We start from the raw sequence: 25,756 nt of genomic DNA on the forward strand, positions 1-25,756 counted from the left end.
TCCAGTGTATCACTAGTCTCTACAACTTGTTAAGTTTGATATACAGCCTGTGCCTCCTTAACAGCAGATATTAAGAACAAAACATACTCATGGCTACAAAACTCCATGGCTACTCATCCCTCCCACTAACCCAGCTTCCAACAAGCGACTTATGAGGAGACTCCTGTTCTAGCTTCCACAGTTTCTACACTTTTCAATGGCAAAAGATACCACTGGTTGCACACATGATACATAACATGGCAGAAGGGATATTTCTTCTGATTCTGGGATTTTATTACTAAGTGGGAGATTTCATCAGGTGTTCTAGAGCATAGATAGATAGCTGTAAAACAGAGAGCTGTAAGTACTAGATGTGTTTTAATGATCTTGCACAACTAGAACCAGGACAGCATTGAGCCAAACCAATAAATCTGGATGTTTGTCAATAAAATTTCAGCAGGAAATGACTCTCTGGAGAGCACACAGTCTCCCAGTGTGATGGCTTCAGAAGCTGTTAATATTAACAGACTCCCTCATTTGCATGCAGAGCACTTCATCGATGTACAATGTATTCTCCTTCACCTGGATCTCCTCCTCCAAGGAAAGCTGTTGTCGGCTCAGAGCTTTCAGCTCTGTCTCAGCCTCTGCTAGTGCATCCTTTAACCTAACAGGGAAAACAAGACAGACATTACTTGAAAACACAATGATAGGTTTTGTTCATATGAGATAAGAATTCTAAGGAATTGAAAAAAAAAGATGGAAGAGGCTTCACAGAGAGACATGCAGCTTCCTTTAAAGTGTCCTGCCCTTTCCAGCCTTTCAGGGAGAGTAGCTGGGATCCAATTTACTTTGACTCATTAACATAGTAATCTATACCTTAGATTTTCTCTTTTGCCCATTTCCACTTGCCTTTGAATATTTCTTTTAATTTCTTCAACTTCACTTCTCAGCCTGGATTCCACTGTGTCATAACATAATTCCATATTGGGGCGATGGTTTCTTGCTTCCAAGCGGGTTTGAGCCACTTTAACAGGTCCTTCTTTATCAGCAATTGCTTGCTTTAAGGCTGCAATGTTCTTCTCTTGTGAGGCAATCTCATCCATCACCTTAACAAATCCAACAGAAGGAAGTGCTGCACACTGGCTCTTACAATGGTTAAAGTTGTCAACATCTTTAATAGTTAGTTATAGTAATAAAATTATAATACTCATTACGTTAAAATGTTATTTCGTCAAAGGATATTTTACAAAGGTCAGAAAGGATTATGATTCCTTCATTTGAGAGCAGGTGACACTCCTCTGAGTGAAACTGGAGATCTATGCTCAGCAATTATTTTTTGATATTAACACTCAGTTTTCATGTATCAAATATCAAGCACATTGACCTTGATTTTATAAGTTATTATGCTCTTATATTACAATCCTGAAAATTCTGTAGGATCCCCATGTACTAAAAATCACAAGAGAAATCCCGACTTTACTGATGTCTATAGCAACACCTACATCATGTGACTCCAGAAATTCATCTCTCTAGTGGTGTGCACAGAGCTGAGAAAATGTAAGACAACATTTCTGGGGGTATGTGAAGTGGCAGGGGCTACCAGGATTGCGAAGGTAAAATTCTCAAAGCAAAGTAGCTCAGGCAAATGGATTGAGAAAACTGGCAGATAATCCAAGCCCATGGCCTCTATCACTAACTGTCCCCCACCACTTACCATTGCAAGGAGTGTCTCTAGCTTGTGCTTGGCATCCTTGACTTCCTTCACCCTTTTTCTAAACGCAGCATTCACCATCTCACATTGCTTGCATATGTCATTCGCTGTCTGTGAAAGGATGCCATCAATAAGCACCCTTAATGCCAAAGAATTGTTTCGCTGCTTGTCAGCCTTTTCAACATTTATATTTGAGAAATCTATCCAGTCTTCAGGGCTAACAAATCTGAAAGAGATTCAAAATAAAAGGTCATTGAACAGCACCATCAAACCCTCTGCAACTTCATAAATCTATAGTTACTCCACAAAACTGAGAACAAAGCAATTCTGTTAACTGTATGTCCCAGTTAGTGCTAGTTGTGCTGGGAATTCTACAGATACAAATGTTGCAAGCAACTTGGAATGAAGTAGACAAGGGTAGAATGGAAATTAATTTGCTAAAATCACACTCCAGCTTTGTACGTTTCCCTGGTAAAGTAATATGTTGTTGTGAGGGAAACATAGATTATAAACAATATTTCTTAGAGCAACTTGCATTAAGCAAGCTGTTGTTAATAATATTATTCAGATGTTACTATTAATCAAAGGTAACTATTGACACAGAACATTCACTTATTCTCTCACACTGTTCACTGCCTGTAAGACAGTCACTTCTAATACCTGGTTGGAGCAATAGTTGGGAAGCCAACCCCCAGCTGTATCCCAAGATTAGAGGGTCATACTTGTGCACCAGTGTGTCAGGTGTCTGGAAAGTTCTTCAGAGGGTTCCTTGTTTTATTGGGTGGATATATAAAGCTGTAATTGTAATGTGCATATAACAGCCAAGACCATTCTGCCTGTAGCCTGAGTTATCCAACCTGTTACTGATGCACGCTAACACACCAGCAGCAAGAGCAGTCAGTCTCCTTGTGTTCTGAGTTTGTCTGTTCTTGTAGAGGCTGTAGTGTCCTTGTAAGACTGTCTCTTGCACACTGCCTTCTCAGTATGTTTCCTCTTCTCAGCCAATTTTTCTGTGGTAGCTATTTCTCTATTTAAACCATTCACACTAACTAGCCCATACAGAAGGGGCGCATTTGACAGGTTAGTGACGGAGTCAGAAACTGACTCTACATCCTGGGTGTCCCAGTCCAGCATTCTCCCCATTAGGACACCCTGGGAGAGGAGAGGAAGCTGGATGAGGAAATATATTCTGGGTTTAAGTAATGTGTGAATTTTCCTTAGCTGTGAGCCACAAAAACTGTTAGTGAACATGGGAACATGGGAACATGATTATTATGGCTTATTTCAGACATGTTACACAGATAGATACTAAAGTGATGGACAGAAGTATAAAAAAAACCCCAATCTACAACAGACAGATGATGGACAGATATAGTCTGTTTTACACAAATAATCTTGCTATTTACAGAGACAGCTCATTCTGGCTGTATAGTTACCTTTTGTTAGTTGAACTAAATAACCACTTACTTTCCTTCTATTCTCAATGCATTATCAGTGTATCTGGTATCAGGAGTGTTGTTTGTCAAGCTACTACAGTAATCATCAATCATCAAAGCTGTGAACTTGTCCTTCAGATCCATTTCCAGGTTGTATTTTGCTGAACGGTTTAGTCTAGAAGGAGAAACAACCAGACTCTAAGCCAACGTGTAGGCACTTACAGATTTCCATAACACGCATGCATATATGCGTTAAGTAATACAAATGCTGTTATGGAATTCTTAATGTACAAAGAGTTAGTTGCAAAGTCCCAAAATCAAGAGTGTGAGGCTGCCTCTATGTACATTGATGGTACAATTCCAATCGGAATTAAAAGCACAGGACTGGATCAGAAGAAGACCAGGTGTCCTGTGCAAGTACTTTTGAGTTCTAACAAATAGAACTTCTCAACATTACTGATTGAATGGTATGAATTAGGACTGACCTCCTTGTAACTGTTTAGCACTGAAGGTAACTTTGGACCTGTGCTCAGTCTGACCCAACAACTTCTCAGGAATATGTCTGTCCCACTTTTCAGCTTATCAGTGTTCAGTTACACACTTTGTACCTGATCTGCTCATCAGTTTGTTCCAACATACGTCCAAGCAAAGCAATAACCCCCTGTAGGATTTCAACTTCTTTTACCAGTTCCTGTTCCACTTCATCACGCACCAAGTCAATCCCAACTCTCCTCTGCCTAAACAAAAAGAGGAAAACCCATCAGCCCCATTGTTGAAATGCCTGCAGCTAACAAAAAATTATGAAGCCCAGCTTTCCAAACTGAAGACTCTTTCTTGCCACATAGAAGTTTTTCCTTTATGACCTGGGTTCCCCAGTGTTATAACACCTCTATCAGACTGTTACTCCACTGTCCTTAATTTACAGCCTTTTCTATTATTTGTTAAAGGCTGACTACCTAGATTATTTTTTCTTCTCTCCCTGAATGCTTTTTCTCTGATTTCATCTCACCTGTTCAGGAGACATTTTTGGGCAATGACAAGTGGCTCTTTGCAGCTCTGCAATGATTTCTCCAGGCGAGTCTTGAATGTTAACAGTAACTCTGTCTCATTAACAACTTCTTCATGTTTGTTACTTAATTCTTGCTTCCAGAATTTTATTTCTTCCAGTCTCTGCTCTGCAGAATGAAAATTGTAAACAGGTTTTAATACAAGCCCATCTCTACATGTGAGACCACTGTGGGTGGTCTAAAAATAGACTTATTTTATAGTGGAGTGCATGTAATGCTGTAGGCTGATGTGTGGACAGTCTTGCAACACTGTGTCAGGAAGTTTGGTTGGAATAGCTTTCTGTGTGATTTATCTATGTGTTACAAAATAAAGAGTCTGCCTCAAAATATTTCATAACATATTTTTAGTTTTCCCATGAAATCAAAGAGCATGACATTGACATATGCTCCTATTCACTAGCAACTGATTTTCTAAGTCTTCCTGAAACATATAGCTCAAGGTATCTTGACATTTGCAGAATACATGGGATTACCTAGTTTCTTGTTGACATCACTTTGGGTTTTCTGAGTTGTCTTTTCTACTTCAGCCAGCAGCCTCTGACTCTCAGCTGTCATGCGCTCTGATCTTGATTTCAGAGACTCTGTACTGGCACACTGCATCCTGGCTGCAATGTCCCATTCTGAGGGATGAAATTTGGGTGGAGCTTGCAACAGTCTGGCCATTGTTTTGTAGAAAGTTTCTGGAAATAACACAGGTCAGTACGCAACTATTTGTACAAGAGAGCAATACTTCCATGGACTGTCTCTTGATTTGTACATTCTGCCTGCCGTTGGTCCAGATAACACTTCCCCCTCTCTTTCTCCCCAGTGAGTATTTTTAATTATTAATATACTAAAATAAGTTGCTGAAAGCAGTAATTTTTGGCACACTAACAGCTGGAGCAGGAAGTGCAGCCATTTCCGTGATAACTTAAAGATCTCTAATGACTTGAGTAGATCTGAACTTGGAGCTAGTTTGAACCAAGGTTTACTTTGGCTACCATGAGTCACAGAGTATGTATCAGGCTGCATTATTAGTTTGTCTTCCACAAAGTTTTAATACCTGTATGTACTCTCAGCAACATTCCAAAGCTTTAAAAGCAATATGAGCAAATTAAAGGCAGGTGACAGAATGATTCATAATAAACTGAAAATGATGAGCAGTGGTTGGCGGTGGTAGAAAACAATGAACATTTTGTTTCTGAAAACGTTCTGAAAGCTGAGCAATCCCCAGTGTCATTCCTATGAGACCCACAGACCTGCATGCAGCTTCAGTTCTGAAAACCCAGTATCTGGTGTTGTCCTGACCCTCACTGTGGGCGATACCATCATAAAGTAATTCATTTGTAGTTACCAACCCTAAAGCAATTCCTCATTGTTAGCTTACCATTAAAAAAAATAAAATTCCTTTTAAAGTGTTAATACCAAATTTACACCTGGATTTTACAACTGATCCTTCAACATGAGTCATACAACATACCAAAGTTTTATGCTTACCTCAAATGGTTTTCAGGGGCTAAATCATTGCAGCCTTCCTGCGGCTGACTGCAGCGCTGGTCGCCAGGGAACAGGGGCAATCCGGAGACAAATGACACCAGAACCGCCCGGCGGCAGGCACCGGCCCCGGGCCCCGCCCCGCCCCAGCCGCCCGAAGCCGTTCAGCGGCCGCCGCACGGGGTGAGCAGGGCCTGGGGCTGCGGAGCTGCGGCCGTTACCGGTGGGAGGCGGCTGAAGCCCTGAGTCTGCAGAAACGGTTCATGTTTTCTGCAGAGGGGTCTGATGAACCAGCATTAATGAGACTGGAACCTAAATGCGTCACCATGGCCCGTATTAGATACACTAAAATCATCACAGATAGTCTCATTCTTCAGAGGATTAAACGGTCATCCAAACGGCTGTGACAGCGGGTTGAAGTGGGAGAGCTGATACTGCAGCATCAACTGCCCGCTTTCAATGTTCCTGAAATTGTAAAGCAGACTGCGTAACAGGTCTGAATTCCAGTGTTCACTGGGGTCTGGAATAATCCTTTATGAAGACAGACTGAGAGAGCCAGGCTTGTTGAGCCTGGAGAAGACTCTGGGGAGACCTTAGGGCAGCTCCCAGTACTTAAAAAAAGGGGTGTATAAGACAAAGACAAACTTGACAGCAGGACCTGTTGTGATGGGACAAGGGGTAATAGTTTTAAGAGGGCAGATTGAGACTAGATAAAAGGAAGAATTTTTTTTTACAAGGGTGGTGAAACATTGGCACAGGTTGCCCAGAGAGGTGGTAAATGCCACATCCCTGGAGACACTCCAGGCCAAGCTGCCTGTACTTCTGAGTAACTTGATCTAGTTCAAGATGTCCCTGCTCATTGCAGGGGGCTGGACTAGATGGCCTTTCCTCTAGTTGGAAGGGACTAGAGGTCCCCTCAAACCTAAACTATCTGTGATTCTGTGTCAATGCCCCTGAGGCTTTATCTAGACCCAGAGCTTATTTTAGCAGAACTAAAAGTGACTTTTAACTGCACCTTACATAAAGCAATGCCAACTTTTATTTTGGACACTTTAAAACTATCTCTGCAAACCAGGCCAGGTTTAAATTAATGACAGGTTGAACCATGTGGGCTATCTTTATACCTAATTACACATATCCAAGAGTTTTGCAATGGTTCAAGCATACACCTCATTGGAAATGTCACACAAAGGGAAACGTGTTGAAAGGCATCCATACAATTACTGTACTTCCAAGGAGGACTTCCCTGCTGTGGGAAGCTGTACACAAACATCATTTTAAAAAGTGGGTGCCCTGGTGTCCTTTATGTCTCTGCTGCGATTACTTTGAAAATCTTGTACAGAACGAACTGATCTGGCCTTTAAAAGTTGGATCAAGTTGCAGTAAATCACCTTAGTACTGAATTTTGATACAGTGCAGAAACAGTAGAAAAGCCAGGAAACAGTCCATCTATGTAAAACATATACTATACCGACTTAACATGTTGTTCACTCTATCACTCATGCTGAACACATTTGCTGTCATATATACACACACTCTCTTGGCACTTTTTTTTTTCCTCTTAAATGCAGAATAATCCAGCAGGGGCAAACATTGCATACTTTAATGTCCATATAATCATACAATCTCATAGTCAAGGTTAAAATTATGTCATAGCACCATCTCCCTCGTCTTCTTGCATGCAAACCACCAGCAGTTAAACTCAGCTTACAGTCTTCTGCTACCCTGCATTAGTTTGCTGGCAAGCACCAGGTATCTTTACCATCACCTCTCTGAAGTGGAAAGACTTAAAAAACCCAACTTGTAAAATAGCTTCTGGTTAGCTGTGACAGCAAATTAAGTCATAGAAAAGATCTAACACACACCCCTGCCCCCCTGGTGAATTGGCAATAATGTCATTGTTTGTAATATGCTAGTAGGCCTGAACTGGCCAACCATTTATATGTGTCTTTAACATTCACATGACAGGAAAATCACCCATGACCTGGGACTCTGAAGGAATGTGATGTATAAAGCCAGTATTTCTCCTCTTATAGCTATGATGGAACTTGGCTCTGCTAGTCAACTGAAAGTATTCTGCTGGAAGAATGCAAATATGTGTATTGCATGTGCCACCTGTGGATAGATTTTTGATCATGCTTACTTTAATCACCTCTCCAAAACACAAGTACAGTGTGTTTATACTCAAGGTGCATTTCATGGAGCAACAGGAGCACACTTCCTTCTCAGAATTATGGTCATTCAAGACAAAGCCAAACCCTTAAGTCATATGACAAATATGAACAGCCCACTCAACCTCTGTCCACTTGGACTAAAGATGTAAGATCAACGATACCAAGGATCCTGTTAGTTTGACCTAGTATCTTTCAGATACTAAGTCTTTCAAACTGTTTCCATAGTGTCATAGCAACAGCTTAGCTACCCTTCAAACAGAACTTGATGATCCAGACCTTCACATTAAGTTATACTTTACCTTTGCAAATTTTTGGAGTTTGGGGTTTGTTTTTTTTTCCTCTCCTGAGACTGCTGACGAAAGTGGTTACTTCAGTCAGGGTTTCTTAAGTAAACTTCACTAGAAAGGGAGACTGAACTAAAATCCTATTCTAAATGGAATTAAATTTATGTACTTTTAAAACTGAAATTCAGAGCACACAGCATCATGACTGATGAGCTTCTGAGGAAAAGCTCTAGTTTTTTTCACCAAGTTTACTTTGTTACCTGTCATTCTAAAGACAAATTACAAACCCTTCATGCTGAAGAGAAGCAGCAAATCTGGAGAGCATTTGACATTTTATTACAAATGGTCATCAATACACAGCCAAATGAATCTTTATAAATATCTACAAAAAGCACAAATGCAGGTTAATAAACATTTTCTACCATGAGCAGAGGCCTCATGGCTTTCAGTGTTTACTTTCTATGAGCCTGCTCTTAGGGTAGAAATACTTGTAAAAAGCTTCTTTTTTGTTCTGAAGTATCCCTTTTTAGTGGTTTTATTTTTAACATTCACTATGAAAACAAAATTGTTGATTTATCAAAGAAAAAAACCAAAAAGGGTGACACATGACCTTTTTGTTCAGTATATCTGGGATAATCCTAAGGCACTGTGGTTTTAACACCGGTTTAACTGAAAAGGGAAATTAGTCTAAGGCATTTCAAACCTCCCACCTTTCATACTTTCTAGGCATGTTGCCTGTCCACCTCTGAGTCAGCATGAGGACTGAGCAAGTCATCAAGACTTAATTCCTGTGCACACTGAAGAGTTGCTTTCCCCCAGAGTCTAGGTCAAAGCACATCACAGTCTTGCTTTTACTATGAGTGTTCAGAGGATTTTGTACTTTGTTACTCCCCCCCCTCCCCATTATTCTATATCATGCAAACACACTCTTATACACAGGAGAGCCCAGCTGTTGCTGTTCTTCATAATCAGGAAATAAATCCAGTACTGCAAGCAGAGGTTTCAGCAAGCCTTTAAGCAAATCACTTTAGATTTGACCATTACAGACAAATGTTGTTCTGCAACATGGTAGTTATATGTCACCCCAGTCAGCAGGTAAGAGGCTATGTTCTTGTTCAGCTTTAAGAGAACAGAACAATGCCTGTTTGATGTATACATGTAATTATGCTACAGTGGGGGTTAGGGTTGGAGGAGAGGCAATAATGGCCTAGCAGTTGAGTACTCTTGGAATTTTCCTCATCCATTTGCTATTTATTTTGTGCCATGCTTAACAGAGAAGTGGAATTGAAGATGCTATTTTCTGGATTTTTACCTGAATTTTAAGAGGGAACACGTTCATAGCAGAGTTACTGTCACTGCATAAGACTGTGTCCCTAGCCTAACAGAGACAGGAACAGCAATTTAGCTTCCTGTGACCTTTAAATTAAAGAAGATTAAAAATCCAACCCGCTACTAGCACCATAGTTACTTTTCCCTATGTTTTTTGCCTCTTTAAAATGTATTTCTTTATTACTGACAAATAATACTGATGTGATGCAACACTTCAGGGCATTGCTCAGCAACACTTCAATCAGCCACACAGCTGAATGTAAGCAAGGGGACAGTAAAAAGCAAGAAATAACAGTGTTCCATTTGCAAAACGCCACTCTTTCCATTAGCAGTGTACTTAACCCTTCAGTCCAGAGGTGTCGATGGGTTTATTCAAAGTGTCGTAGATGATTGTATAGAGACTGGACATATGTGAAGACACACATGGGATCTGGCTTGTGACCCATCAGCATCATGTCATCCACTTCTATCAGACGATCGCAGTGAGCCATTTTCCTGTGGTAATGATAAAACAGATACAGTAGATCTAGAGTTAAATCTTGAAGCCTGTAACCAGTGCCAAGATGCATTTGCTGCTCTGATTTGAGCATCACTGAAGCATTTAAGTAATCCTGAGGTTTATCAGCAGCATTTCATTTTACTATGAAATGGTCAAACTCAGGTTAGAGATTGTTGTTTTTGTGACCATGGAATATTCCGGTTCTTTCCCTCTTCTGTACTGGGATCTGATCCAAAGTCCTGTAGGGCCTTTTGTTTTTCATTGGCTGCCATTCACATCCCTGATATCTGTAGCATATAGCCCAATCTCACATTCAGCTGTCCAATTCTCAGTAAGCAGGGTCATGCAAGTTTGCAAATTTTGAGTTTTTCTGGTTATTATATACGAAGTTCCAAAAGAACAGGGAAACATGAGAAGAGATGAAATGTGCCAATGAAGGCCCATGTAGCTGTGGATTGTTCCCAGTGAGTAATTCTGTGCCTGGTAAAACTACCTCTGACTCCAGACTGCTGAGGCTCATGTCCTATGCATTCTCTAGGCAAGGCTTTATCATCTTTTTTTGGCATGACACATGTAAGCTAGTGATATAGTATCTATAAGAATGATTAAACTCTTCACTGCTGCCAAGATGCATTAGACTTGAACTGGAAGCACTTCAGAGATCTAATGTGATACTCACTCAGCCATGGTGAAGGCCAGCTCAAAGTTCTGCTTGCGATTAGCTGGGTCCAGCTTATTATAATCAAAAGCCTCAGGAAAGAAAGAATGCACAAGAGCACAAAATGCCATCCCATCATTCCAGCTTGAGGAGAAATTCTGGAGATCAATGTGCTGTCATAACGAAAAAATCATGCATGTTAATGTAGTATGGGTGAAGAGGGAAGTGCAACTGCTTTTGCTTACTGAAATTTTCTGTCCTCTCCCACTAACCAAGGCAACAGAGCACAGGCTTCATGGTTTGTCTTTCCCTTTTAGTATATCCATTACACTATTCGTATTCTGAGAAAAAAACAGCACACACATAAATGACTTTTGCCTGCAATGCCCAGATGCAAAGCAGACACAGAGCCAAGGTGCCTGATCCAAACTCCAGTGAAAATACTGGGAAGACTGTGAGCTCTGGAGCAGGCCCAATGCATCAGCTGAGTATCTGTGAAAACTAAGGATGCTGCTTATCCCTGTAAAGCATTTATAATTGAAGAACAGTTCATTTTGTGGCTGTGAATAGCACTAAAGATTATACTTGCTTTCTTTGCATTCAGTAAGGCCCAATTCAATGTCTGTTTACACACAGATAGGTAGAAATGCAGGAAGCATTACACCTCTTGCAAAACCTGAGTTTTAGAACAAATGTTTATTGTTACTTTCCACTGCCACGGTGAAATGAAACATATGTGGGCTCCTGCCTCATGCTACTTTGCCACCATATAAAATTCAAGCCCTAGCTTTTCTGGTAAGCAACTAACAGTAATTTTCACTAGTTCTGCTTGCATATACTATAATCTAGAGTTCAGCAATAATAATGCAGATTTGACAATAAGTCTGAAAAACATATTACACACACAAATAATTTTCTTTCTCATGGAAATTACTTTGGCAATTTCAGTGTAAGGCCAGGAAAAATTCCTAAAATCTTGACTGCTGAATTCTTTTAGCTATACTGATGTTACCTCACAGAAATGAGCTCTCTACCACTGTGTGATACAGCCTCAACTATTTACTACAAATTCACATGTCCAATACCAGCAGAGGGTACTTTGGTCTGCTGTGTAGCAAAAGGGCCATAGGCTCCACATACTGGCAAAATGTCATTCAGGTCTTGCCATATACAATGAGAATGCAAAAGCCTGTAACTAAGAAAAAAATGCAAGTGTATACTGAAGTCTTTATCCAGAAGCAGAAAAATGTAGGCTTTCAGATAAACACTAATGCATTGCTTTGACAGACATACAGAATCTCACTCATGCAGTCCCTGTCTGGAAGTGTTGCCCATGCAAACCATGATGTTTGTGTTACCCACACTGAACTTGATGGCCTTGTGCAAGTTAACTCATTGTTTAGTATGTTTTACATGCACTTTTTGAGTACACTTTTTGGCAAACTCTACCAAGACAGAAAGAGCTGAAAGTGCCAGTGTGTCTTCACCTTGTATCCTATGGTTTTTGAGCGACACCAGTCTAACAGAATTTGTTTAATGCTGCTAGCGCTGGCAACCGCAAAACTCTGCGACCTCTTCAGCTTAGCTCTGGATTCACCTTTTCCTCTGGAAAATTAGCAGAGACCAGATTAAATTACATTCTAGAAAAATTTAAACCTACTTGTAAGCACCATCTACACAACCTTGCCCAGGTCAGCCCCTGTCTGGGTGATATTTGAGAACCATCTTGCTGAAACCTCAGTTTTTTGGTCCTGCAAGAAAAACTAATTTCCATTTCCCTAACACCAGGACTGATTCCAAGTCTCTTATATTTAAATTATACCCCCAACATGGTACATAGAGAACAGTCCATGCTTTCAGTCCTTAATGAATGACAACACAAAATCACTCTATTCCTAGTCTCTTTTAATAACAGAGAAGGCATCTTCCACAGCACTCTCTCCTGATAAAAGGCACTTGCTGAACACCTTCAAAGCCAGGAGAATGTACAGATGTGAATTCCCAGCATTCAGTCTGTGAAGTCAGGGAAGCTACACATGACCTCATATTGTCCCTTAGCTCAAAATCCTACATTGAGAGACATCGGATGATAGGAGAGGACCTTAAGATCATCCATTTCCAAACCCCAAGTCCTCTCACCCAGCTGCCCTCTGCTGGTAATCGACAAATTATTTTCCCATTAACAAACCCATGCTGGAGATGAGGCTTCAACAAACCTTCCAGCTCCATGTTCAGACTTCTCGAAAAGCGCTTTCCTGGCATGTGTTCCTATAACCCGGGGGAGCGTTTGAGACCGCACCAGTTCTCGCCTCCTTTCAACTTGGCGCTGTACAGGGGGAGGAGAGGAGTGAGAGCTGGGGTTCACATCACAGTAACTGTCAGTGGCACTGGAGAAACATAACATGGAAAGTATATTGTTAAACAAAATGCTTGGTGCTGCTAGAAGTCAGCATAAAGATCCAGCTGTTGCCTACTCTAAACCTCACAAAAGAGCTGTTTCAAGGGGACCTGAATGAGTGAAAAGCAATTTAAGTAAAAATCAAAGGTAGTTTTACAAATAAGACATAGCTGGACAAGTCACAAATGCCAAGAACAACAATCCAACATCTCTGAGAAAGGAAAGACAGAAAAAAAATCCCAAACAAACAAACAAAAATCAAACAAAGCAAACACAACAGCAAAAAAAAAACCAAACCAAAACCCCACAAAACCAAAAAGACAAAACCAGCCCCACTGCAGCTCCAGAGCAGCACTAACTTTGGAGTTCCTGAGAGGGTAAATTACATTTTAAATTTGGAACTTGATGAGTAATTCAGAAAGTACTTTTCAACTTTTTAGTTAGAGTACACAGAATTCTGAGCTTGGGTCAGTGTTGCTTTGCTGACCACACGCTGGTCATTTGACCGAGAAATATAGGATTATATTCTAATTTGTGTTTGAGCCGTAAACCACTTCACCAGCAACAGGTCACACACATTTGGAAATGTTCCACATTTGCCACTGAGGCAAAGAGCATTGAATCAGTGTCACACATTAATTTCTGATACAGATGGAGGTCAGATCTGACAGCAAGTTCTCTAGGGTGCTCAGTGTATCATGACTCAAATATGAAAGTGTGGATGTTGGAACTAACTCAGAAGAAATGTAATGACAAATTTGGCATAATTTTCAAGGCAGATGCAAGCCCAATTTAAGAAATTTAAATTAGCTGCACTCCCATTTTTTATGATGGATATTTTGCATGCTGAGAATACCTGGATATGCCAGCAGTAATTGTGATATCATGTAATCCTATACTAAGCAACTGTGACTCCAACTTAATCAAGAATGTGCAGCAGTCCTCAGCAATGCTTTTACACACAAACTAAACTCTAGGCTAGCCAAACTAATGACATTTGATGGCAGTTATGCTCTGGTTTCCAAAAACAAGCCCAATGTACAAATTTCAACATAGATGAGTATTTTAACAAGTATTTTCAAAGGGCCTGACAACTTGCTCCTCCTAACAAAAATCCACTGCTGACACTGAGAGTTTTACTGACTAACTCCGTAACAGTGCTGGAATCCACAATTAGGGCTGCTTAAAATCGCCCTACAGAATATTTGTATCCATTCCCATCTCTGCTCCATTTAGCCCTCAGGAAAGCTCACAAACTTTAATGGGCTTAAATACAGCATCTGGAACTCACCTGTTCCTTGGTGCACTGGAGTGGCAGCCTGAAGAAGCCTCCCAAAACCAAGGGAACCAAAAGTGCTAAGGCTATCCAATGCTTCAATCATGGGTGAGATGTTGATACATAGCCTACCAGATGTGTCATGCAAAGAAAGCTGTGAGGATCAGCTGAGATATGGCACTAACACAGGAACCAGAGGCACAAAAGGGCAGTCATGCGAGGGTTTTAGAGAGTCCTGAAGCTAGACATATAGGATCTTATATAGGGCATATTGCTGATTTCACATGAGAAGTGCAATCAGTAGATAACTTGATACACCAGCTACAGGTATGGCTAGAAATAAGGAACTGTTTAACCTGAGACAATTCAGGTTATGATTCAAGCACTGCCATGTTGAACAAAACCTACTACTATACAGTACATCACTAGGATGGTTTTAGTACAGGTAGTGTGATTATTCCAGTAGTCATTGATGGGTTATTCCCTGAAAGCAGAAATGTTGTTAAGAGGAGTATGCCCATTTACATGTTGATGGACACAGTACACACAGAGAATGTATTAACTAGGTTAATGTAATGGGGCAAGTAGGTTAACATACAATTATACATTCAACACTTAAAATACAGCATCTGGGACCCACCTGTCCTCCACACCAGCAAAACACCTGTCCCTTGAGACTATACTGACCACAATGGCCTAACAAAATGTGAAGTAAAATGCATACCTCTCATCAGTTTTGGTTCCACTACTTGTCCCATAGCTCACAGTTGAGTCAGATTTAGTGACAGAAGCACTATTCTCTGTATAAAAGCAGGAAAGACAAAAATACATTAGGGCAGAAACTTGTTTTATCTCCTTTCCTTGTACAGTTCCAAGCCATTTTCTGAGATAGCCACACAGTCACCACAGCAAACAGCTACAGGCCTGTTTGACTTCTAGTTTGACCTAATAAACTGGGAAGGGATCTTCCCAAGGGGTTTAATCTCCCTGCAAAATCAGTCCCCTGCAGCAAGGATGGTATAAACATGCCAGAAAGGGCTGTGAGAAGATGCTTTTGATAAAACTGCACTGACCTCATAGCAGCCTTCCAGTGTCTGAAGGGGGGCTACAGGGATGCTGGTGAGGGACTATTCATTAGGGACTGTAGTGATAGGACAAGGGGTTAACGGGTTGAAACTTAAACAGCAGAGGTTTAGATTGGATATAAGGAAGAAATTCTTTACTGTGAGGGTGCTGAGGCACTGGAATGGGTTGCCGAGGGAGCTTGTGAATGCTCCATCCCTGGCAGTGTTCAAGGCCAGGTTGGATGAAGCCTTGGGTGATATGGTTTAGTGTGAGGTGTCCCTGCCCATGGCAGGGGGGTTGGAACTACATGATCCTAAGGTCCTTTCCAACCCTAACTGTTCTATGATTCTGTGATCATTTCTGCCCCTTGTGCAGACCTCAAGAGGAGGGTACGCTACCATGGACAACATTCCAGTGAATAGAAGAAACAGCTCATCTTGCAGTAGTCATTCTGGTAGACATAAGTAGCCCTAGGAAGTCTGCCATAACTGAGAGCATAATTTAAACTACCTCATTTTCACCAGGAAATGTTTTAAAGTTGAACAGACTGCAAGGGTTGCAAAGATGGCTTCAGACCATCACATCCTCCAGAGGTTCTACTTTTTGTGCTTTGCCTCTTATAGGCCAGCTATGCTCTGTAAATGCACAGCAACAGAGTGACTTGCCCATTTTTAATGCACTAAAGCCAGAACTTGTTGCATAAGCCAGCAACTCATTTACTGAAGGCTCCTTCTATGTATGAAGAAAGACTGCATCTTAGAAGCAATCCAATCTGATTACTGTCAACAAGACTCTCTGAAAATGCGAACTCTCCCCACTACTTAAGAAGGAATAAAGATCAATTAAATTTCTCATGTAAAATGCCCTAGTAAATGCCAACACACATGTGACAAATTTGGGACCACAAACAAATGCCAGAAAGTTATGCAAATCTCAGGTGACCCCCATTCTAGCTGAGCTACATCTTTGCTAAACTGACATTGAGACCACTGTGAAATGCCAGGATATGGTATAGACAGTGACATCAATTGAAAATACTTTTAGATAGAGCTCAACTCATCTATTTTAAATGAAATTGAAAATTCTTAAGGCATTTTGTCCTTTGACACATAGATACATGAAGAAGACTACTTACTACTATTCTGCTCAAGGAATTTGCTTCACCATCCGTAAGGTGGGCTCACCACTTTCCAACTGCCATTACCTTGATTTCAGGCACAGTTTTCACTTGGTCAGCTGAAATCTTCACTGCTCAGAATGTGTTCTGCCACACTTTCCTGGCACCTATTGTTTCCACTGCAGAGATTACCTGACAGTACACATGCACACTTCTGTGCAAACAAGGACAAGTATCCCTTGCTTTGAATGGATTGAGAATCTGATAGTGGAACAACTTTCCATAATACCTGGGAAACTGAACCTGCATTCAGTCTTGTTAGCAATTTTAATATTACCATGTACCTATTAATTGGAACTATATGCTCAGATCTGAATTTCCCAGACATGGAACATGGAATCCCCCTCAATTTGTGTTGCATATGGACATGCTGATAAGAACACTCACCTCCAGTAGCAGATGAACCCACTGTTGTCACCATACTTGAATTCCAGGCCTTCACTGAAACAGCAGAAAAAAAAGATAAAGAGAGGCTTTGCTTTAATAAAATACAAGTTGAAAGAACAATGTGCAAATAATCCCTCTCTCTTGCTGGCAATTCAATCTAATGTCTCTCCAATTTCTGACCAATACTTATATTCTGGTCTGTAAATGTCACCATCACTAAGTGTACATGAAATACAGTTACTTCAATATGAATGAGCTTTATTTAAAACACATCAAAATTAACTAAATTAAGATGTAAGTACAATTCTGAAATCACTTTGACTTGTGTGTATGTGTCAGTCTGCTGTTGATCATTCCTCCCTCCAAATACTGAGCCCATTAGCTAAATACCTGCCTAACTCTCAGAGGCCCTCAGGTCTCACAGTACTAAAAATTCCCGTGAATTTCATTAAAATAGCATTGAAGAGATACTTATTCAGTAACTGAGCTAGAAGATAGCCTGTACTATGAACTCAACTATATCAGGCAGCAAAAATTTTCAGCATATATGACATTACAGCCTAAAGCTGAATCTAGGACCCACAATTTTCTAAGTCAGGGTGTCCCACCATGGGATATGTGGCGTAGAAGTGAAGTTTCATAAGTACCACTAAGTCATAGGACAAGTCCTGTAGCACCAGTTGCTTCAAGTAAAGAAATGGGTCACAGCTTCATCAAACAAATTATTTTTGTCTCTCTTACCTGACTGGTTGGAAGTTTTCGTTGCCATTGCATTTTTGCTCTTGCTCTGTCCCAGCAGGCCAGCAGACACATTAGTTACTCCTGTTGAACAAACAGTCTCTCCTGAAAATTTCTCTGGTATCCTGGTTACTGCAGTAACAGGAAGGTGGGGCATCTGTAAGGTGACTGCAGGGGCATGGGCTTCAGGGGCTGTCTCTGACATGTCAAAAGATGTCAGTTCATGGGAGACTTTTGCCTGACCTACTGGGTAAGAAGGAGAGAGGAAGTAAATTTATTTGCAGATTTGTAACAAAGTTAAAAAAACAATTTGCATGCAACAACTTTATTTTACAAGTTATTGTAATTATTGCACCTACTTCTCCCTGTGGGATGTTAATACCATTTACATCATGCTGTAGAAACAACCCTAGTGTAAGTGATCCTTGCAGCAATCATACCTGTCCTACATGAATCTCAACTTCTCCAGATTATTAACCCTCCAGCAGCTGCATTTGCTAAATTCCTCCTTTCCTCTGTGCATCTCCCACCCCCAGTCACCTGCTGTGGGTTATGAGTTAGTATTATTGCTCTTTTCATGGTTTTATGAAATGCTGTGTGCCTGTTTTCTCTAAAATGGAGACAGCAAGTTCTTCCTCCACCTAAGGGTAATGGATGTGGGCAGGTGATTTGCAAAATATTTTGGGATGCAAGGCTACAATGGCACCCAGGATAGCAGGCCTTATAATCATTAGTGCCCCAAGATAATGTGACAGTAGTCACCTCTAATTCATGAAACACCATAGAGCACACTTAACAATAAAGTTTAAAAGTTAAACTCCTAATTAGGAAATAAATTGTATCAGTGCTACAGTACAATACCCATGCTGAAACCATAGCAGAATCTAATGCTTCCAGCATCTGAGGGCTGCTGTATGACTGCCAGGATCAAGTTATTTTACAAGTGTTGCTATTTCATTTCATGCCCTGTTACCTGAAGACTGATGACCATTTTCAGTGATGGAAGAACTAAAAACTCTTCTGAACTCAGGTTTGTGGCACTCATCCAGATCTACACTCTGTCAGAACAGACAAGAGACATGACAGCTAAATTTCAAACAGCAGCAAAAGTTAGAAGAATATCCAGAAACACACACCAAGAAGTGGGTATCCAGAAACACACACCAAGAAGTGACGACAGCACAAGAAGGGAACAACTATCTAACTCCAGGAGCCAAACCTACAAACTATGCACTGGCAATGCAGGACTTGTATCAGTTTTCACATGCTTGTCCTCAAAGACCCCATGCACTTAGGAAGAGCCTTCCACTTTTGTTAGATATCAGAATCCACTGTGAAGGCAATACACAGAAGAGACTGCATAATAGAGGAGACACTGAGATTACGTAAAACACTTGATGCTCTGCAGGTTTTTTCTGTTTGTTGCAGAAAAACCCCACCATTCTGATAATGTACTATAAAAGCACTACATAAACTAAATGTAATCCTAGAACTTTACAGCTGCATTAAAATTTGCAGCTTCTGTATGGATAGCATTTCTGGGAAAACCATCATATTTTTCCCTATGATTGCCAATACAATTCCAGAAAATCAGCCACGAATTTTTCTTCCCCCCTTGGTTCTTGAGTGTGTGTGCAAAAAATCGTAAGATTTATCCAGTTTCATGGGAACCTAAGAAAGTGCTTTACAGACACACAGTTACTTCAGTTAAAAAATGGAGTTTCCAAAAAGCAGCACATGCAAGCTGCAGAGTGAAATTCCGCAACAGAAAGTCCATTCAGAATTTCAACTTATTATAGACATATATTTAACTACCAGATGGGCAAAAAGATTTTATGAATAAATAAATAAGTAAATCTGTAATGTGCTTTTATAAACATAATCAACAATTCTTTTAAACTCAATCCAAACAAATTTTGTTTTTAAAGACAGACGAAAAGACTTAAGATAGATTACTGAAAAAGATTTTATACTATAGGTAATTATGAAACCAACAGAACATAACAGAAATGGAAAGAAGTGGGGTGTTTACATGTAAAAACTTAATTTGTATCTGCTTTTCATACACAGGAAATACAGAGAAAAAGAGTAGTTTTAGTTATTTATTACATAGTTTCATCACAAATGGTTTATTTATTTATAGGCTGGAAAACTATATCCCATATAAAATACAGACACCATCATGATCAATCCAAGATAAATCAAGAAAAGCAAGTTTCACGGACCTTGTCTACTGTTTACACTTACTCAAAACTAGCTAAGGACACTACGCAAGGCTAACACAACTTCGTGATTATTTAAAAGCACTTTTTCGTGTTAGATGCTGCAGAGTGCACAGACTGTTAATATCCATTATTTGAGATACTAGAACTTTCACTGCCTCAAGTACAAATCCCAGACAAATCCTGGTAACTATGGTCTGAGATCTTGCTAAGAATTTGTTTACTAGCAGTAGATTACAGTAAGGCAGCCTAAACAGAGCTTTTGTCAGAGTATACAGTTGCAGGCTTAGATTCTGAACTAGCCTAGATACAGAAGTGTCAAGCTCCAACTGGTTTCATTGAAACACAGGTGCACATAGCAGGATTTGAGCTAAATGCTTACAGTAGTCAAGTCAAGGAAAATCCTTCTCTTGACTTAAAGGTTGGGCCTATGTTCCCAGATGCGCTTATGTGCTCCACTAGATAAAGCGTGGAGGTTGAATGATGAACCAAGACATTCCTGAGTCTAAAACACTGAAACATAAGACTTCTTTTTTTTTTCCTTTTTTAAACAACCACCATCACCACTCAGATACTCAGTAACACAACACCATGGTTTAGCACAAGGTGCTTATAGCCCCAGTAACAAGACTGACAGATTTCCACCGACTTCCAAAGAAAGCTTCAGATGCACCTAAGATAGCTGGAAATTCGAATGTCCATTTCACAACCATGTTAGCTTCCCTTAAGATACACTACAAGTTCTACAAATCAAATCCATAATGAAGTTCAGTATATCATCTCATACTAGAACTTCTGCTTCCTTTTAATTTTCTTCTTATTTAAAAAGAAAGGAGAATAAACTAGATTTGGAAGTTGAAATGTTCAAAGCATCCAGAACTTTCTCACAAGCAAAAACACAATTCTGTTATCTAAGCTCCACTGATTTTTGTAGCATCTCTCCCATTTTGAGGCTTCATTACAGTCAGGTTTTCAGAAGAGCCCACATCCAACAAAACTGCATTCTTTAGTTCCTCAGTATAGTCCCAAAAGGAATGGTAAGTTCTTCTGCAAAGCTAATCCTCAAACTTTATCACAACACATCACCATAACAACAGCTTCTTTAAAATAACATTTCTCTCTCCTAATAATAAAAAAATACTTCCCATTTTTATAGCATCTGCTGTTCTCACAGAGAATGCTTCCATATGCACAGTCTAACTTACTGCTGCTAAACTGGATCTGTCATTGTTTTCAGAACTTTTAATCTGTGAAAATCAAATGATTTTGAAACTTTCATATTTGTCAGAAGGTTCTATGCATGAGAAAATTCAGGAGCTGAATTTACAAGTAATTCAATACAATTCCAGTATTTTGCTAGAAATGTTGAGGGCAACAGAACACAGCCTTTTGTTGGGATAAACACTGCCATCAACCACACAGTAAAAAGGAACTCGGCCAATAAATCTCTTCAGGAACAAAAGAGAACATCTTTATTTGCTATTATGTCCATGTCAGCACTATCTGTTCCTGGTATCTCATACTTATAGAAGCATTTACTAAGGCTAGAATCATCACCAGTTTTTATCATGAGTACTCATTTATCTGAAAACATACACAGTGTCATTTACGGTACTCTGCTTCAAGTCATGTCGCCATATAAACCACAGATTGCAAGCACCTGAGGGAACACTTTCTTCATTACAGAGAATCTGGGTGACCAGCACAGAAACCAAGGCTTGCTCTTTACCCATGTGGGCACAGCCACATCAGAGCCTTACCCACAAAATCGTGTTTTCACTGCATGTGTTTGGTGTGTGTAGCCCTAGCCACACCTCCCATGGTTCTCAGTACTGAAATTCCTTCTCGGTCAGCTATGCTAACCTGGGAACTTGTCCAACCTTCCAGGGAAAATTGCTGTGAGGGCACTGAATTACTATCAGTACCTAAGTGATCTTCCCTGAACCCTCAAACCAAAGTGAGAAGGTTCCAATTCCAAAAGCTCATTCTGTGCTTTAATGCAGACCAATACCTAAACCTGAATATTGCCATAACCTTGATGCAAGACTTCTCTGTGTGAGAAGTCACTGTGTGAAGTACACACTACAATGGGCACAGAGGCAATGAGGCTGGTGAAATGGCGTGAGGAACCACATCCCTTTGTCCCTTCCCTGTTGCTCAGCTCACTTCTGTTCCTTGCAATACAAACGAGTGTGGATGGCTTCATGGAACAAGAGGGAACAGATCTACAAGTTGGGTGTATGCTACTTACATGTCACACAGGGAAAAGGGCAGCAGTTGCCACAACCATGTTGAAATAACACATCAAGCAACAGCTTTACCCTTCCACTTACCCAGCTGTGGGAAGCCCTAAGTGCCCATCCTTGAGTCAGTAGGCACAAAAAAGGCTAGACCACAATAGACTTCACGCTCATTTCCACCAATGAGTTCATTTCTAAGTTTTTAATTTCCATCCCCAAAGCCTGGAGAGATCACAGACCTGCTTTTCACACAGCCTTGAAGACCCCTCAAGACATGGCTTAATCAAGATTATACAAAATAGGCTGTCATCCGTGAAAGCTGGGTTTCTATTATCGGACCATTTTGTGTGACTGAATCATGATGTACTGTCTGGCTGCCACCTCCTGGTGTCAAACATTGCACAGGAGCTTTCAATTCTTTCCATACGGCCTGACACATAGAAAAAGTATTACACAAAACATCTCAGCACCAGATGATTTTCCTACTAACTAGGACTTCCATGTACCAAGTTACAAGGCTCCACTACGCTGCAAAGAGAGTTTTATCACTGGGAGGAATGTGTCTGTACTAGTTTAGGTCGTGGAGACCATAACAGCTTGCTTGAGGCCTCCTCTCATGGACCAGCTGCAGCAGTGCAGGACAGTGGTCATGCAGCAAAACCACCTCACTGCAGGATGCAAAGTCAGTATCTTAGGAAAACATATTACTGCCTGCTCTGTGCTAAGCTGTTCTCCTTTGTGAGCTTGTCAACTGGCAAACAGCACTGCTGGCGCACAGACCCCCCTTAACCAAGCCCAGAAAGATGCACAGATGTCCCTGTACATATATGCATTGACAGCTGAGACTGCCTCAGCTTCTCTTCTTACTTCTAACCACGCTGACAGGTTGCTCCCACACTAACCAGGATCCCAGTGTGAGCAAGCAGTGCCGTAATCAAGAACACCTCCGGGTGCATCAAGACCAAAACCATTTCTCAGAGCACCTCCTAAAAGCCCCTTGACTCTGCACTGCCAAAGAGCCCCATGCCCCTGACGCTCCCCTGCGCCAGCGCAAAGCCCAACAACACCCGCGAGGCATCTGCTCACGCAGCCTCTCGTCCTCTCAGTCCCCGGCCGCCGCCAGCACTTACTTGGCTCCGGCCGGTCACAGCCAACTTGGCATGGCTGGAGAACCTGCCGTGTCCCGGAGAGGCAGCTCCCCCGGCCTGGGGCCTCCGCACCGCCTCGTCCTCCCACTCCTGCGGCAGCCCCGCCGACCGGCCGAGGGCCTCCACCTGCCGGGACAGCCGCTCCAGCTGCGCCCGCAAGCGCCGGTTCTCCTGCTGCAGCTCGGCCACGGTGTGCGCCAGGGGGCTGGCGAGGCGCAGCACCTCCTCCACCTGCCGCTCCACGCCCTGCTTGAACACCTGCATGTCCACGTGCACCTCGCGCACTGCGCCCCGCAGTGTCTCCTCGTAGCGCCCCAGGGCCTCGCACACGTTCTGCGCCTCTCGGCTGCTCGGGTCCTCCGGCTCCCCGGCCATGGTGCCCGGTGACCGCAGCCTGCGCGGCCGGTGCCACGGGTTAGGTCGGGGCCGCTGTCGGCAGCCTCCCCTCTCGCCTTCGCTTTTCTTGACCTCTCTTCGGAGGGCGCGGGCCGCCCTAAGCCCGGTCCCCGCCGGCGCCGAGCTCCGCCGAGCCCGCGCTGCTCCGCGTGTGCTCCGTCAGACGGGGAGATGCAATTTCAGATGCGCGGTGGAAGGGGGAGGGAGAAGAGGCGGGGGCAGCGGCTGGTACAGCTGCCGGGGCTGTGGAGGCCCGAGGGGGCCGGGCGAGGTGTGCTGCGGGGAAGGAAGGATGGGGTTCGGTGAGGAGTTGTTAAGAGGCAGAGCGGGGAGAGGAAGGGTGAGTGTTTGGTTTTTCCCAGGTTGTTTGGATGATGATACCAAGGTGCACACATTTTATCTTTTCCTGGAGGGGGAGCAGCGAGGTAAGGAAGAGGAGAGCTGTCTCTGGGGGAACAGAGACAGGAATGCACCTTTAGACACACATGCTGATGCGTCCCGTGTCTGGACGCAGCTATTACCAGTTCCCTGATGCAGGACAATGGTATACACATATGTGGCCCCCTGTTATACAACCTGATACATGGCTTCTCATAAGGTAGGACCCAGAAATGCTTGAGCTGTCTGCCCTTTCTGCAAGGGGCTCTATGCATACAGATGCTGCCGTACCTCCATGGAGCTTCCCCGGAGAAGTCCAACTAGTTCCAAAGGTCTGATCCAGATCCTGTGTATCTCTGGTGTAAATCTAGACTAATTCTATGTGTTCAGAGGAATTAAGGTTGTATAAACTGAATGAGAAGAAAATCAGCATGTAGATATCAAAGATGATGGCCAGATGTCCCCTTCAGGATTCTGCTATTTCAGTGGTTGGGAATATCACCTCCAGCTTTTCATCAATCACGTGCAACAAACTGGCAAACTCAAGCACGAAAGAAGTATTTCTGCTACCTAAAAGAGATATTCCACCATTATACTTCAGTCCTATGTGAAGAAAGGAGGTCTGCTCATGGCTTGAGAATATGACTTGGAGTCAGGACTAGTCCTCTCTGGCACATGTTCCGTGCATGGCTTTGAGGAAGTAATTTTACCTCATGTTTCATTTCCCCCTCCTGTTAACTTAGATTATTTACACCACTTTGGCATTTACCAATACTTGTGAGTGTTCCTTAATTAACGGTACAAAAGAGGAATCATAGAATCATGTAGGTTGTAAAGGATCTCTAAGACCATCAAGTCCAACCATTAACCTCGCACTGCCAAGGGAACCATTAAACCATGTCTCTAAACATCACAACTACATGTCTTTTAAATAACTTCAGGGATGGCCACTCCACCACTTCCCTGGGCAGCCTGTTCCAGTGCTTGAGTGATGCTTCAGTGATGAAATTTTTCCTAATATCCAATCTAAATTTTCTCTGGCACAACTTGAGGCCATTTCCTCTTCCCCTGTTGCTTGTTACTTGGTAAAAGTAACTGACACCTTACTACAACCTCATTTCAGGAAACACGCATTTACACCAGCATATTAACCAGTGGCATACAAATAATGATTTTTTGGGGATATATTTTGCTGTGAATTATATCAGAGTGATGATTTAGTCATGGGCTCCATAACTTAATTCTGTAGCACAGTAAAGATAACGGCTTATTCCGCAGTTGGTTTACACAGAGACACTTCTGATAGTGATCAGTGTCTTAGAAAAACCCAAATGCGATAAACTGTAACACAAGGAAGCTACTCAGTAAAATTCAAGCCAAATATAGTTTCTACCTTTCTGAAATATTTTGAGTGGAAAGAAAGAAGTGGAGGGCTGTCATACTACCTTCCTGTGGGTCACTGCAATTACTTCTCACCTGGACAGCTTCATCTTAAGGTCTATAATGCTTGAGAGATTAAATGTATTACTAGTGTCAAAGTGGAAAGATACCCAGGGACAGTGTGACCTGGATTCCATCTCTCAGTTCTTAGAAATTTTGCTAAGTTACTAATGTAAGTTAGCAGTATCATTTTCCTAAATTGAAATATTTACACAACACCTAGCATTAATGTAGTTATATCACCACTCATGTTACTCATAAGGGTCAAGCTTATTCCTTTT

The 25,756-nt window shown here is 41.7% G+C and overlaps 2 protein-coding genes across 3 annotated transcripts; both read right to left on the minus strand.

Moving 5' to 3' along the window:
- Positions 1-276: 276 nt before the first annotated feature.
- Positions 277-5,744, minus strand: TEKT1 (tektin 1). 2 transcript variants are annotated; one of them, XM_005154393.4, is made up of 8 exons: positions 5,670-5,744; positions 4,667-4,873; positions 4,136-4,301; positions 3,735-3,863; positions 3,158-3,301; positions 1,694-1,916; positions 889-1,085; positions 277-643 (listed from the first exon to the last, which is right to left on the minus strand). In XM_005154393.4, exons 2-8 carry the CDS (start codon positions 4,854-4,856, stop codon positions 484-486), a joined length of 1,209 nt encoding a protein of 402 aa, XP_005154450.3. In that variant the 5' UTR covers positions 4,857-4,873; positions 5,670-5,744; the 3' UTR covers positions 277-483. The 2 variants fall into 2 exon arrangements, with proteins under 2 accessions (XP_005154450.3, XP_030909536.2); XM_031053676.2 differs by lacking the exons at positions 3,158-3,301; positions 5,670-5,744 and having other exon boundaries at positions 4,667-4,971.
- A 2,738-nt stretch (positions 5,745-8,482) lies between these two features.
- LOC101880943 (smoothelin-like protein 2) lies at positions 8,483-23,636 on the minus strand. Its single transcript, XM_031053732.2, has 9 exons — positions 23,244-23,636; positions 18,625-18,709; positions 17,655-17,897; positions 16,914-16,967; positions 15,009-15,084; positions 12,827-12,997; positions 12,098-12,215; positions 10,632-10,783; positions 8,483-9,948 (listed from the first exon to the last, which is right to left on the minus strand). Exons 1-9 carry the CDS (start codon positions 23,634-23,636, stop codon positions 9,822-9,824), a joined length of 1,419 nt encoding a protein of 472 aa, XP_030909592.2. The 3' UTR covers positions 8,483-9,821.
- Positions 23,637-25,756: the final 2,120 nt, after the last annotated feature.

This window comes from Melopsittacus undulatus, chromosome 13 (assembly GCF_012275295.1).
Source record: "Melopsittacus undulatus isolate bMelUnd1 chromosome 13, bMelUnd1.mat.Z, whole genome shotgun sequence".
Classification (NCBI taxonomy): domain Eukaryota; kingdom Metazoa; phylum Chordata; class Aves; order Psittaciformes; family Psittaculidae; genus Melopsittacus; species Melopsittacus undulatus.

Coding starts and splice junctions, on each gene's coding strand:
- LOC101880943 (XM_031053732.2), bottom strand. CDS start 23,636: ATGGCCGGGGAGCCGGAGGACCCGAGCAGCCGAGAGGCGCAGAACGTG. Junction 18,710..23,243: donor CTGTGACCGGCCGGAGCCAA/GTAAGTGCTGGC, acceptor CTGTTCTGACAG/AGTGTAGATCTGGATGAGTG. Junction 12,216..12,826: donor TCTGAACATGGAGCTGGAAG/GTTTGTTGAAGC, acceptor CTAATTTTCCAG/AGGAAAAGGTGAATCCAGAG.
- TEKT1 (XM_005154393.4), bottom strand. CDS start 4,856: ATGGCCAGACTGTTGCAAGCTCCACCCAAATTTCATCCCTCAGAATGG. Junction 4,302..4,666: donor TGATGTCAACAAGAAACTAG/GTAATCCCATGT, acceptor TTCATTCTGCAG/AGCAGAGACTGGAAGAAATA. Junction 644..888: donor ATTAAAAGAAATATTCAAAG/GCAAGTGGAAAT, acceptor TTTCCCTGTTAG/GTTAAAGGATGCACTAGCAG.